The sequence below is a fragment of the Bicyclus anynana genome, chromosome 14 (assembly GCF_947172395.1).
Source record: "Bicyclus anynana chromosome 14, ilBicAnyn1.1, whole genome shotgun sequence".
NCBI classification, from domain to species: domain Eukaryota; kingdom Metazoa; phylum Arthropoda; class Insecta; order Lepidoptera; family Nymphalidae; genus Bicyclus; species Bicyclus anynana.
The window spans coordinates 5,922,643-5,937,071 of NC_069096.1; the positions used below are offsets into that span (position 1 = coordinate 5,922,643).

Genomic DNA, 14,429 nt, shown 5'->3' on the forward strand with positions numbered 1-14,429 from the left:
TACTTTAACGTTACTCAGGCACGTACCACGCACGAACCTATCAGCTGATCAGCAGGTACAGTTAGTATCAGATCTTTTTACATTATTTACATGCGATTTGCGTTATAATTGCTACCTTATCAAAAATAATCATCAAGCTGCGTTGTTATTTCCCTTTAAGAGTGGTGACTCTCCAACAATGGCGGTCGTCGGACTAATGTAAAGAGACTATTGGACTAAATTTCTGATGAACTGCATAAAATCAGGTTAAGGTTTAACGTTTGACTTTGTAAAAACACTCTCAGGTGTTAGTGATTGACACCCAGCCCGGTGACTTAACGTGCTCTGACTGGCTCTAACGGCGTAACGAGTTACGGCGGTGGGGAAACCACTAAATTCCCAAAAAAAAATCTTAAAAGAAAGTAAAGCCCATTATTCCACAGATAGCATTTCATTATCTATGAAATACCGGGCTTTCCATTTCCGCTTCGTTTGCTTCATTAGACTAGCGATGCAGAAATGGAAATACCATTAATAAAAGAATTTCCGGTAACTCTTTATTTACGTTACATAAAGTTTTATCAGCGAATACCAAGTACAAAGTTAAAATCTTTACACACGAAAAGATTACGAAGGTTAGCGGGTCAAACGGCAACACAGTTCAGCACGAGGTACCTACGACTATGAATGTATTATCAACAAGACATGGTAATTGAGAATGAGATAAATTTTGCCGTCTACGGTGATATCAGCTGTTCGGACTAATCATTTAATTGTTTGTGTATCATTGACCTATTACAGACTGTATTTGGTTTATACAAATGCGCAATAGCATAATTTATTCATGGCTAAATTCTGTCTATCTGCAGTGGCGGATTTACCAGTAGCCTGAGTAGACAAAAGCCAAGGGCGGCAGAAGTTAAGAAGGCGGAAAATTTTGACTAAAACTGTATCATACATAGACAATATAAGTATTGAAAATTTTACGAAAATTTCAATGTTCTAGTACGTATCTACCTACTGTACAGTACTAAAATATTAATATTATTTTCGTTCGTGACACTAACGTCTTTAATAAACTGTTCTAACCTAAATACTCGTCTGTCTGTACCAAGTACCTACTTATATGTATAAAAAATTGGAGTCGGAACGAATGCGATATCTCGTTTAATCTTTGTGGGTTTAAAATATCCAGTTAAAATGTCTAAATTGATAGAATTATTAATATCATTAATATGATTGCAAAGTAAGGTACAGGTAAGAGAGGTCAATACGGGCACAGAATACATAATATATGTACATTGTACAAGTACGGGCGGCAAAAATTGAACAACCTACTGGCGGTAAATTTGTAAGTCCGCCACTGTCTATCTGTATATTTTATCTCGTATTTATCTTGAGCTATAAACGAATCGAGTTTGACTCGCGGACTAGGGCGGCGGCACGCTCGGACCGCGTGGTACGATTCACACGCACAAATGATTTTCTTATCTCACATAGACAACTATACATAACCTCAGTCTATAGTACATGAACAGTGAAACAGCAAAATCATACCTACCTAATACCTATATAATCATAACTATTGCTGTGAGAGAAACGTGATAGCCCAGTGGATTACCTATGCCTTCGATTCGGAGGGCATAGGTTTGAATCCGAGGCATGCACCTTTAACTTTTCAGTAACGTGCATTAAAACAAATTAAATATCACGTGTCTCCAACGGTGAAGAAAAAACTTCGTGAGGAAACCCGCGTAGAATTTTTCTAATTCTCTACGTGTGTGAAGTCTGTCAATCCGCATTTGGCCAGCGTGGTAGACTAAGGTCTATCATTCTGAGAGGTGAGTCGTGCTCAACAATGAGCCGATTATGGGTTATTACTTGTTAATGATGTATCAGTTAAATATAAACTAACCGTTGGAATATGAAGGTCTAAAATGAATGCTACCAAAGTTATATACATAGAGTCGAGAAGCTGAAGTGACAAAGGGTAGGGCTCTTACTCGTAGTTCGATGAGCCAAATAGACGTTGGGGTCTCAAGATGCGGGAGTAGCAACCTCGCACCGCAAAGCGCAGTGTTAGTCGACCCCCAACGTAGTGGGATGACACCGAGCAGGTAACAGGGAAGGTGTTTGTAAATCCTTAGAAGAAGCCTATTACCTGCAGTGGACGTCCGTCAACTAAAATGATAACGATGAATGATCTACCTACTTCATTACGACTATTGCTTTTATTTCAATTGTACGTAAATCTTTGAGAATAACGAAATTAACTACGAGTATGCTTATCAGACACTATTATTCAGTAAATAAATGTCTAAAACGAATGTTGTCTATTTCCACAGGGAACAGGAAAAGCCATTGTGTACCTTACCTTGTAAACTACTAGTAGAAAATTACCTGTGTATATCAGAGTTAACATTGTGTACCAGTTTGTAAATAAATAAATGTTCTACATAGCACAAACTAAATAGCCTAATGTCGCAAAGATATGACTAAGGTAACATCCGCTGTTATTACTAAAATGAGTTTATCATCGAAATACTAAAACAATGTGATTATTATATTCTTAAAGGAGCTATTTATAATTTATTTTCGCTATAAATATTATAAGCGAAATATTCTAAGGCCGGTATCGGGTATGTTACGAACGATAAATCACTCATGGCGTATTGCTGCATTAGAGCCAGAGAACATAGTTGATATAGTGTCTAGCCGCGAACGAAGTTTTCCTCAACACCTGGGTTTTAGTACTAACTCAATGTCTTTCGAAAAATAATATCATTATTATTATAATAGCAGACGCCTCGCCTGCCACTTCTCTCGCGTAGGATCTTCTGACCTTCCTTAACTTTTAACCTAAGATTCGACAAAGTTCCGTCTTTTCTCTTTCCTGATTCCCTCATTTCGAGTTTATCGCGAACTGACAAAGACAGACAGACGCGGCGGAGGACTTTGTTTTATAAAATGAACCTATAAATCTGTCCAATATTAGAATTTTACGCTACAAATTAATTTAAAGAAAAAATTATTTCGTAGCTTAAGTTCCACGGTAAACGAACGTAATTGGTGGCTTTCAACACGACTTGTTGATAACTTGGCAAGTTCGTTCGTAACACTCCCAATAGTCCGCGCGGGCCGGGAGGGGGTAGCGATGCCTCCGTGCGCCCGACTTTATACCCGCGTGGCGCAGACCATATGGCTACATGCCATGTTCTTTTTAGTATGTTATTATAAATATTATATTGTAAAACACCTTTATCGAATACATACTTGCATAGATCTCATACAATTTATATACGTTGATATTACTGATACAGCCTGGGAATTGGTAAAATACAAAATACAATGAGTTTACATAGTAGGTACATATAAGAGGCGCTACAGACCTTCAGTTTTATCTATTTAATCGAAATTTCAATCAAAATCATTAGAAAAAACTGTATACAGTTAAAACTGCACATCTAGCACGGGTAACGGTAAATTTCGCACCCTAGGTACGAAATTGACACGCTCAATCGAAAGTTTGAAAGGTAAACTTGTGAAGTTTAATTAAGAACGCATAATGCTTTATCACACTTCAAATTAAAACCGTGACCCGGTTTATATTCACGTTGCATAATATCGAATACGATTTTTAAATTTATACAAACACGCATATACGCTTGACTTCAGTGGCGCAAACTGCATGCATGCAAAAATTCACTGCTTACTAAAATTTCACTTAAAAACTGGCCAATTTTGCTTTCGACATTTTTAGAGTTATTGGTAAAGAAAATTATTCCATAAGGCCTTTAAATATAGTCTAATATTCATTAAAATCCCAAATTCACAACAAATTCAACCTTAAAGATTGAGTTTAAGGTTGAATTTGCAAATGCGACTACTTGAATTGAGTGCCAAGAAGTTGTGTTTGGCACTCATTGGGTGGAGACGTTTTTGGTCGCTGATTGTGCATCCACTTTTTAATAGGAGATCGATGCTAATCTGACGTATCTTGGGGTCTAGGGTGTCTGCGTGTTATAAAATTTAAATGAGGAGAAATTATAACTAGATAGGATTCAAGTGCCAGTAACTGCTGAGTTCAAATTTTTCAATAATAATTAGATCATGGTCCTTTGAGTTCCTAAGCTTTACAATTCTTAGTGTAATTGTAAATAATATAAAGTTTCATTTTAAGTTTTCGGCTTTTTTAGTACCATAACAACATGTTCCAAAAGTGTTTATAAACTTAACCTACGTACAAACCTTTATTTTTGTAAAGCAAATTATTGCTAACCAAAATTACAATGCCATCTACCTATATTCTGTGATATAAACGAAGGTCACCGGATGCAATTTTTTAACCCCCGACGCAAAAAGAGGGGTGTTATAAGTTTGACGTGTCTGTCTGTCTGTCTGTGACACTATAGCTCCCAAACGGATGAAGCGATTTCAATTTAGTTCTTTTTGTATGAAAGGTGACTCATGGGCAAGTGTTCTCATCAATCCGATTTTCATCAAACGTATCTACGTTTGATGAAAATCGGTTGAGCCGTTTTAAAAGTTCTGGGAATTGAAAGTAGGGAAGAATAACCGAATGTCTGAAATATACTTGAGAAGGGTCTCAAATAAAACCGCACTGAAAGAGAATATTGATGACTTGATCGAGAGTGTAATAAATAAATTCATGACCTTCGAGGGTTATTCAAGATTTTCAATTTTAAGTTATTACCTATCTATAAACTCTATTTTGATCAGTTAGCATTAAAATATACATATTGCAAATACAAAATCACGTGAATTAAGATTTACTTAAGTGACTCGTACGTGTAGCGTGAAGTACGTGATCAAACAATAGCTAATTAATTGGTAAATTTCGTATATCTCCATTAATAAAAGTCAAAGTTATTGAATAGGTGTGCTGGCCCTTTATGTACCATGAAAATGATTATGATGATTGTACGAGATAGCTTTAATGCCATATTTGCTGGTCTATTATTTATGCACCTTCACCGATATTGTCATTTAGGTTAGTATACGTACTGGTACCTACTCGCACGCCGTGTGCCGATACGCGGTGTCGCGTTATCGCCGGATGGATTAAGGGCAAGGCCAGTGGGTTACGGACGGCACCTAATGCTCGTTAACAACTTCAGCATTTCCTGGTAATTGTTAGAGCAGCTCGTACCGTATTAAACAAAGCGATCGGACCAGTTCGGCATTGTGTGGTAATTTTATTGTTCCGGTTATGTTTTACGCCGCTTAAATGAAAAATAACGCCTATCTTCAGTATGAAATCTTCACTAATTACTAATGCCCACTAAGTTACTATAAAACTATATTAAAGCCTTCTTAAAATTAAATATATATATTTTTTATTGTTTGTAGTTTTTTCGTGTCCAAAATAAATGGCTAATTTTTCATTTCAATAAAAACACTAAATGGAATAGTTAAATTTAGTTCACGTACGGCGTAATAAACCACGGGCAGCGGGGCTCAGCTAAGGCAGCGCGTTATCAACTGAATCGTGAGGTCATAATTAGTTAATTTATTTGCCTTGAACCGCCCGCCTGTCTGCATTGGAGTATTGTGGTGGGTCTAAGCTTCAAATCCTCCTTTAAGGTGGGAGACCTGACATTTTGTAGTTTGCTGTAGGCTCTATGTATATTATGGCCCAACGACTCAGTCGATAACGCGTTCGTTATTAACAGGGCCTATTATATGTGGCACGTCGATTCTCTTTTTACAAATGCTAACGCTTCGTAAATTAAAAAAAGATCCGATCGATCATTTCATTTATTCATTTAAGTTACATTTCCACATGTCATAAATAAAAATGTCATAATTATAACAAATGGAACCCTGTGAGGGTGTTGTAACTACAAAGTAAAACTTAACTTAACTTAACATAACATAAGATAAGATAAGTAGAGAGGCGGATTTATTGTTTTTCGGTCAAAAAATCATTAATTTTATAATATACTTTTTCAAGCAAAAAGTTTTTTAATGTTAATAAAAACTCATTAATGTTTTCCTTTTTCTTAATGTTTTGTGGTAATTTATTATATATTTTTATGCACATTTTGTGCGGGCCAGTACTGTGCATTTTTAAATTTGACTTTGACTGTACCAAGTTAAATTTATTACTTGATCAAGTGACCTGTGTGCCTAGTGGGAGTTTTCAATATTTTCATACTGTTACTATCACGTTGACGTTTACGCAAATTTCAATTTATGCACGACGGTAACAGTATCAAATTGCCACTAGGCCCTCTTCCACATTTTATAATTTTTGCGATTTCACGTTTGCGATTGTAGAAAGAGAATCGACGTGTCACGTGGCTACAGGCCCAACACAGTACAGTAACTCTGGCACTTACCTCCATCACTACATAGACATAAGCTGGACTGTCCATGCAGTCGTGCATTGCGACGAGGTTCGTGTGGTGAAGCGCAGTCAGCTCGCGCAGGATTTTTATCTCCTTCACGAGGATCTCCGACGCCTTTTGTATGCCTTTCTTTGTGACCACTTTCACTGCCACCGATTGCGACGGATTCTGATGACAAAGAGAAAGGTACTCATGAAACATGGAAGTTTAAAAAGTAGGCTAAGGGTTTACGTCACTGATCTCAAAATTAACAATAATGTGAGTCGTGACTGGTGTATTGAGAGTTGAGACCAGATTTCAGTTAGGACTTTTGTTTATAGTAAACCGGCCAAGTGCGAGTCGGACTCGAGCACAAAGGGTTCCCATACCATTATCTATAAAAAAATAAAAACAGCAAAAAAATCATATTTGTTGTTATAGGGGCAACATAAATACATCATCTGTTGAAAATATCAATTGTCCAAGCCCTCATTTGCACGAGATTTTTTTTAACGGACGTTGAAAAAACGTTCAAATATAGTATGAAGTTAAATGAAGGTCTTTTCTAACGCCCAAAATTGAAAATGCAACACTGCTCGAAAAAAAAGGATCGTGTTTTAAAAACGCTTGTCGTGTGAACATATATGTACTGTGTACTTGGGAATGCATTTGTTGTATTTGAACCATTTTTTTTCTATCGTCCGTTAAAAAACCTCTCGTGCGAATAAGGGCTTACTATCACGGTTTATGAGACAAAACCTGGTGACAGTCGGACGGCACAGGTTTAGTTTAATTTAAAAGGGAATGCCCATACCCGACCCAGGCCTATCCTAATCCTCCTAACCTCCCCGTAATTTACTTACATCTAGAAAATCTTGATAATTCTACTTTAATAATGCTACTACATTACTACATTACTTTATCACAAAAAGTTTGCTACAACGTTTTGCGATATTTTTAATTTGTCCACAATGAGGACAAACTAAGATCGTTGACCATACAGCCTGAGTTTTACGATATTTTTCGAAGACTTATGATTGGTTTCTTTGTTAGGTTTCTTGTTTGTGAAGCTTTCTGGTAACAGAAAAAATAATACAGCTTCAAATGTAACTTCGCCGCTTTGGTATACACCGGCGAAGATTTTGCCCTAGAAGAGTGATAAAAAAATGATTTTTTCTTCAAGAAACATTTTTTTAGTAAGCCAATTATTTAACCAGATCCTTATTTATACATCATAATTATTATCATTCCCATAACTTTTATACTGAGGTATTTAACTGGGATCCCGGGGCCGACGTATGGGCGGGTGGGAATAATATTTGAATAAATTTTAAATTTAAATTTTTATTAATAAAAACCCTATTACTAAAACTCCGCTGTCGACCTCTTTTATCCATTGGCTACGGAACCCTAAAATGCTTGACAGCTTAAGTATAAAAAAAATATTAGTTTTTGTAATAAGCGGATATTTTTCTTCGCTTCGGCTTCATATCATTTAATATACTCGTAACGAAATAACTTTTTTACGGTATTTTTACTTGCCCAAGAGCCCTTGCATGAGCACCTTTAAATAAAGACGTCTTAATGTTTCATCGCAATCTGATTTATTAAGAGAGACAAAAAAACTTATGGCAAATATAGTTTGTGTAATGTGTGCATTTTTACAAAGACTTCAATACTATAACAAGTTAATGGCGTCTCGAAACTCAGGCGAACAGAGGAGGTAAATTGTCTTAATTTCATATAGTCATTTTATAGTTATTTAAACAAAAAATAAAATATTGTCTAAAATTTCGAGTGTTGAGGAAGTCTAAAAACTATATACATAAATATGTAGTGTAAGTAAACACAACAATGTAGATGTGTGCGGTCGGTACGGTGTTTATATAGGCACGTAATAAATAAATAATAACAATAATAATTAAAATACTAATAGTATAAAATCGTATTTTTAGTTCGTAATGCCTACGCCATGCTAAACGTTGGCAGTCAGCTGATACAATTATTTTCGAAAGCCTAATACGGAGAGCAGATAAGACTAGTAGAACAAATAGTTCGGAGCTTGTGGCATAAAATAAAGCTCCTTCATACTGGATTTATTAAAGCGAAGGCGTTCGACGAACGTAAGCACGGTTCGGCGAGCGCGTAAGCTCTGCAGGAGACGAGGCGAGCCCGAAAGTAAAATGGTGGGGGATGGATCGATTCTCTAATTCTCGGAGGGATGCCGCCCCTCCATGGCGACCAGAATCGAGATTGCATATCAATCAATCATTAATATATTAGCGGAAGAGTTTATTTATATGTACTCGTATGTTTGTTTAAACGCGCTAATCTGAACTATCATTCGGATTAAAAAAATATATTTTTTGTTTATTATATCCAAACTCATAGGGAGTTTGACGTAGGCTTACCTACTTTAAAAATAGAGTCTCTTATAAAGGAATACGAAGAAGAAGAAGTCAATATGTTCTTGAAAATACGAAAAATATGTTTTTCCACGCAGAAAACGAGTGTCGCCGGCGTCTATTCCAATAAAAAGAAAAATTTAAACGGTGCATACCTAAATGCGTTCGACGGATACTTCGTTATGCTAGCCACTCACCATTCAATAAGCGCTGCTGGTACGTGAACTTATTGAATGGTAAGTGGCCAGCACTAGTGTGAACTTGTTCTTAAATATTACATAAAGGTTTGATTGTGTCTTTGTGTTGTATAAAAACCATGAGTACAGAATAATTATTAACAAGAGAATGCTCTTTGTCTACGCCTCTCCACAGGACAGTAATCGCTGAAAGCTTTCTGACGGGTTTATTTCGCATAACTAACGGTTGCCTGGGACTTACTTTAAATTGTTATCGGAAGCCTATTCAAAAAAATAAGTTCTATGATATCTGAAAGATAACTTAATCAATTAAGTAAAATTAATGTTAATTAAATATTTTACAAACAAAACAAAAAATATAAAACAAAAACAAATCATTTAAATTTTTCATTGAATTAATTCAAAGCCAATTCAAAGCATATTCGAGACATAGTATATAAGACATACAGATAGCTGACAGAATTTTTGCATTGAATAAAAATTAGTATTAACTTTTTTGAGATTAATTTTGAAATCACAGACAGACATTTATTATGCATTCCAAGGAATGGGTGTGAAATGTGTATGAAGAAACTAATGAGAAAAAATATGGCAGTGAGACAATAATGAAAGTGCGGAAAGAGGAGGAATTTTTATTTAGTTGCGTGATGTCCAAAAGAACTAGCTATCCACATTCTATACTAAACTGAACCCTGTGGTTCATCTGTTATCTTCTCTAAATATTACAGAGAAGTCGCTTTCCACGTCTGCCCGTATACTTATTCTAGAGTACGTAAAACTAACTAAATCTAAATTTATATAGTTTTCACACAAATATTTAAGTTTAAAAAAAAAACAAAAATACTGATGTGTGAACAGTGCAGGTTCGGTTTCATGTAAAATTAGTTTCTACGTAAAATTACAAAAAAGAAATTCAAAATTAATTTACAGGCACTATTGAAACGCCAGTTGACTATTAATTGTAAAGATTCTACCATACGTATAGTTCCCGTTCTTGTGGGAAATGGGATATAATATAGCCTATGTCACTCCTTAAACAGCAGCTATCTGCCAGTAAAAGTCCCGTTAAAACATAACCATTCTTGCAGTCGGGTAAAAATAGGTTCACCGTTTCAGAGATTAGCCGGAACATACAGATAGACTATATTCTTTGAAATAAGTATTGTTTGTGTATTGTTTTGTGTGCATTTAGTGAAAAGCGGTTAATTTAATATTGTAAACATACTATTTTTTCATTTGTTTAGATTAGTAAGTAGGTAGTAAGCGAATTATTATTTTCGGGCTCTTTGAACATTGGAGCTTCGAGCGAAGCCAGCGAGGTCGATAGTGTTTGTAATCCTAAGGTTGCCAGAGATCGCTACGAAGCGCTAGAGCGTGATTTATTGAAATCTTACTTTTATGTTTTGTATCTAGACTTATATGAGATGATGATGAATGATGAGTTGACGAGTAATAGAGACGAATGGAAAAGATTGACATACTTTTCCGACCCCACTTAAGTGGGATAAGGGTAAGGAGATGATGATGATGATGATGATGATGATGATGATGATGATGATGATGATGATCTATACTTATAATAAAACTGGTCGAATTCTATACATTTATTCGCAATTTGAGATTTTACTTATACCATTTAACAATAACAACAAACGTTACCGTGGCATAGAGTACTACTAGCGCCATCTAGAATCTATACTTATAATACGAATTCTGATCATTTTGTCTATTCTGTACATTGAAGATATTTTGAATATTTTGAAATAGGGCTTGAAAGATTACATTGCGCGGACGAAGTCGCGGGCGTCCGCTAGTAAATAATAAGGGGCGAAGTAGCTGCACACGTAACATAAGTGATGAACCTTGATATGCGGATGATGGACGTAAGTCTTAGATGCGGAATGAACAAGTTTTTTAATATCCACATGTGACGAGAAAGGTCGTAGGTATTATAATACTAATGACTCAACGCAAGTAATAAGTGTCTTCATAATAACGATAAATATCTTGGCAACTGTTTTTTTTTTATAAAAGCACATTTTGTCAGGTAACACACCCATAAAGATAAACCCTGATAAACTTGAAAGCAAAACTTTATTTGTAGAGTATTATCCAAATTGCCTGGTTCGATGGTTATACCTACGACACAGAAAACATGTACAAGACAATATAAACATACAAGTAGCTATCCTAAAGTACCAACGCAAGTAGTTAAACAGAGACAGATTTTGTTTTGAATAAAACTGCCATATCAGAATATGACCAATATTTCAGTTTCCCTTTTACGACTGTTGACAGAATGGAAGCAGGCAGGGAACGAACCAATGACCTCTCAATTTTCTAGAGATGGTCCTATGGAGATTTGTAAAGATTCTACCAGATCTGCTAAGAAGAAATCGGCAAGAAATTTATTAATTAAATAAAGCAAAGTTGACTTTATGCCTAATTATTTATTATTTAAAGTCAAATTTCGTTTATTCGGTAGTGGTTTGTATTTTTAATCACTGCTTAATTCATTTTTTATTGTTTTTTTTTATTATTCCGCAATGTGATATCTATAGGTATAAAAAAGAAAGTCCTGTTAGTTACACCATTTATAACTCAAGAACGGCTGAACCAATTTGGCAAAAAACTGGTGGAGAGGTAGCTTGGAACTAGGAAACGGGTTTAGGGGTAGGGAATAAGTCAAAGCGATGTTAGCCCGCGTCCTCTAGTATACCTAATATAACTAATATTTTACGAAAGGTAATTAACTTCTGTCAGCAGCTCTCAAAATAATAGGATGTTGCTACCCATGAAACAATTGTAAAAAAACTGTTAACAATAATCATTGTTTGTTGTGGTTATTTATTTTACAACAATTAAAGTATACAATATACACAGCTGTTCTTATTGTTACCATATTATAGTTAACGAATTTGTGTTGAAATTCAAATTTTTCGGGCAAAAGTTAATTGAATAAATGAAAAATTAAAATTTTTGATAAGCACCTGACAAAAATCAATAATACTAATTCAGATAAAGTACCCCGTGCTACAGACGTTCAGTTTTAACTGCAGTGTTTTAAATAACCAATCGAACTGTTTAGTTAAATCGTCCGTGTATTAACCGTCCGTCACTTTTAACTGAACGTCTATAGCGCGGATAATACGGTATCAGAAATTATTTTTACAATAAAACAACGATATCTGCGATTACCATAATCCGATCTTCATATACATATATGTATTCCCAAAAATCGGTTTTCTAAAAAAATGAACCGCGTCTATTTCGCTTCATCCATTTGTTAACTACCGCACCTATGCAGAGTCTGTGAGAGATGAACCTACTCGCACTTATTTGGACGTGTTTCTATTTTATTATTTAGTTTTGCACGGTTATACAGTAACTTATAAACACCCTTCAAAAGAGGGGAGGAGAGAGAGAGGAAGAGGGTTGGCGTCTAAAAAAGGACCTAAAACATTCAGACAGTGCAGATTTGTCTATATTTAGTGTAGTAAGTTTATTTGCTTGCATCGTGAAGGGAACCGTTGGTGCGCCGGCGTTGGGCTAACATTAGCCCGCCCTACATTCCGCGCTACAGGCACCGGCGCCGAACACTGCTTGACCTGATTTCAACATAGGTAGATAGAGATACCACGCCACAATGTAATCGTCACTTAACCACTCTAACGATATAATTAGGTATATCACCGTTAAATAACACACACCTGCCCACTAGTGGATTTAAATTTTAAGCATATATTATCAACAGAATTTACATTTAAACTTCAACGCGTTGATTATACATAACTAGCGGATGCTTGCGACTTCGTCCGCTCTTTGACCTCCTTAATCCGGTCTTAATGCAAAATTCGTTCTTAGCGGACACACACTAACTGTAAACTACTTCCTTGCCAAATTTCATCTTTGTACGTCAAGCTGTTTCGTGATGAGTGACCTTTCGCATAATTATAATCTGACCTGATGGCAAGTGATGATGCAAGATGGAAACGGGCTAACTTGTTAGGAGTAGGATAAAATCCACAATCCTTTTCGGTTTCTACACGACATCGCACCGGAACGCTAAATCCCTTGGTAGTAGGTAAGTCGTTGTCAGTAGGATGGTAACTAGCCACGGTCGAAGCCTCCCACCAGCCAGACCTGGACTAATTAAGAAAATCTCAATCGGCCCAGCCGGGTATCGAACCCAGGACCTCCGCCTTGTAAATCCACCGCGCATACTACTGCGCCACGGAGGCCGTTAAAATTGTATTCTATAGCTATGTTATGTGGTTATAACTGGCGATATTTTGGTCGCCCGATCGCACGTGCCCACACTGCACTATACGATAATGTCGCCCTTGGAGTGCACCGCGCGTGTCGTATTATGCAGCGTCGCTTTGTCTCGCCGGTTTCACACAAAGCGTTGAAACTTAACTCTGAACTGGTGCCCATTTCGGTATCCTCGTACCTACTCAGAATTTAAGAGCAGACTAATTTAACGTTTAAAATGTATTATTTTACATCTATGTTTATCTATACAAAATCTACAATCACGCCCAAACGGTTGTATCGATTTGGATGATATTTGGCACAGTGAAGGGTTATCTAGGAAAAGCACACGATATTACACTTTCTTACGATATTCTATTTCTTCACGATATTACACAGGAACACGATCTAGACGGCAGAAAATAAGGGTACAGCTGTTGCATAACAATAAGTCTATATTCTAGATATTCATACACACACACATTTTATTAAACAAAAAAAATCATAAGACTTGAATTTTCTCCTCCTCCTTTTTTTGAAGTCGGTTTAAAATGCATCCGTCTGTTTGTTCGCGAATAACTTGAAAACGATTTTTCATGCACTTTTCACCAAGTATCACTTGAATCAGTTATTCATGGGGAAGGGTTAGGTAGGTATAGGTAATTTATCAAAGATGTTCAAATTGTTGAAATATGACGATAATTTACGAAAGTGTCGTAAAAAGTAAAACCGCCTTGGAAATTTTATTGAAAACGCTGCCTAATCCTTTTGAGATATAGCAAAAAAATGTATGTCGGTATATTCCTTGTTTAAAAGAGTTGCAAGCGGGTGAAGTTGAACGCTTGTACGTTTAAAATATTTAATACTAGTTACTAATATATATAATAATTAATACTAGTTAATATTTAATACTAGAAACCCCGCTGTATTCAGCGCGGCGCGCTATGAAACTCACAAATAACGTGACTTTCGAGTGGTAAAAGAAGTTTCAAAATCGGTCCAGTAGATCCAGATATTTACCTCCGAGCTTTTAAGTATTGGCTTATAAATATGGATTAATGTAGATAAATTACGAATGCCACATTACTAGACAATTTTAATATGAAATATATAGATAATTATATATGTTTTTCGCTTATAATATCTAGATCGTAAACCTTAAAAGCTTCAGCTAGAGACCAACATGGCTTTCATAAATTGAGTGGGGCAAGGATAGCTTACGATTGCAACAAAATACCGCATGA

At 35.9% G+C, this 14,429-nt stretch overlaps 1 protein-coding gene across 2 annotated transcripts in view; it reads right to left on the minus strand.

Annotated features, from left to right (window-relative positions):
• LOC112046190 (serine/threonine-protein kinase unc-51) overlaps nucleotides 1-14,429 on the minus strand; it is a 67,287-nt gene that overhangs the window by 48,659 nt on the left and 4,199 nt on the right. For both annotated transcript variants that reach the window (XM_052885329.1, XM_052885330.1), the window contains exon 2: nucleotides 6,342-6,518. In XM_052885329.1, coding sequence (XP_052741289.1) covers nucleotides 6,342-6,518 — 177 coding nt within the window. The remainder of the gene's footprint in view (nucleotides 1-6,341; nucleotides 6,519-14,429) is intronic.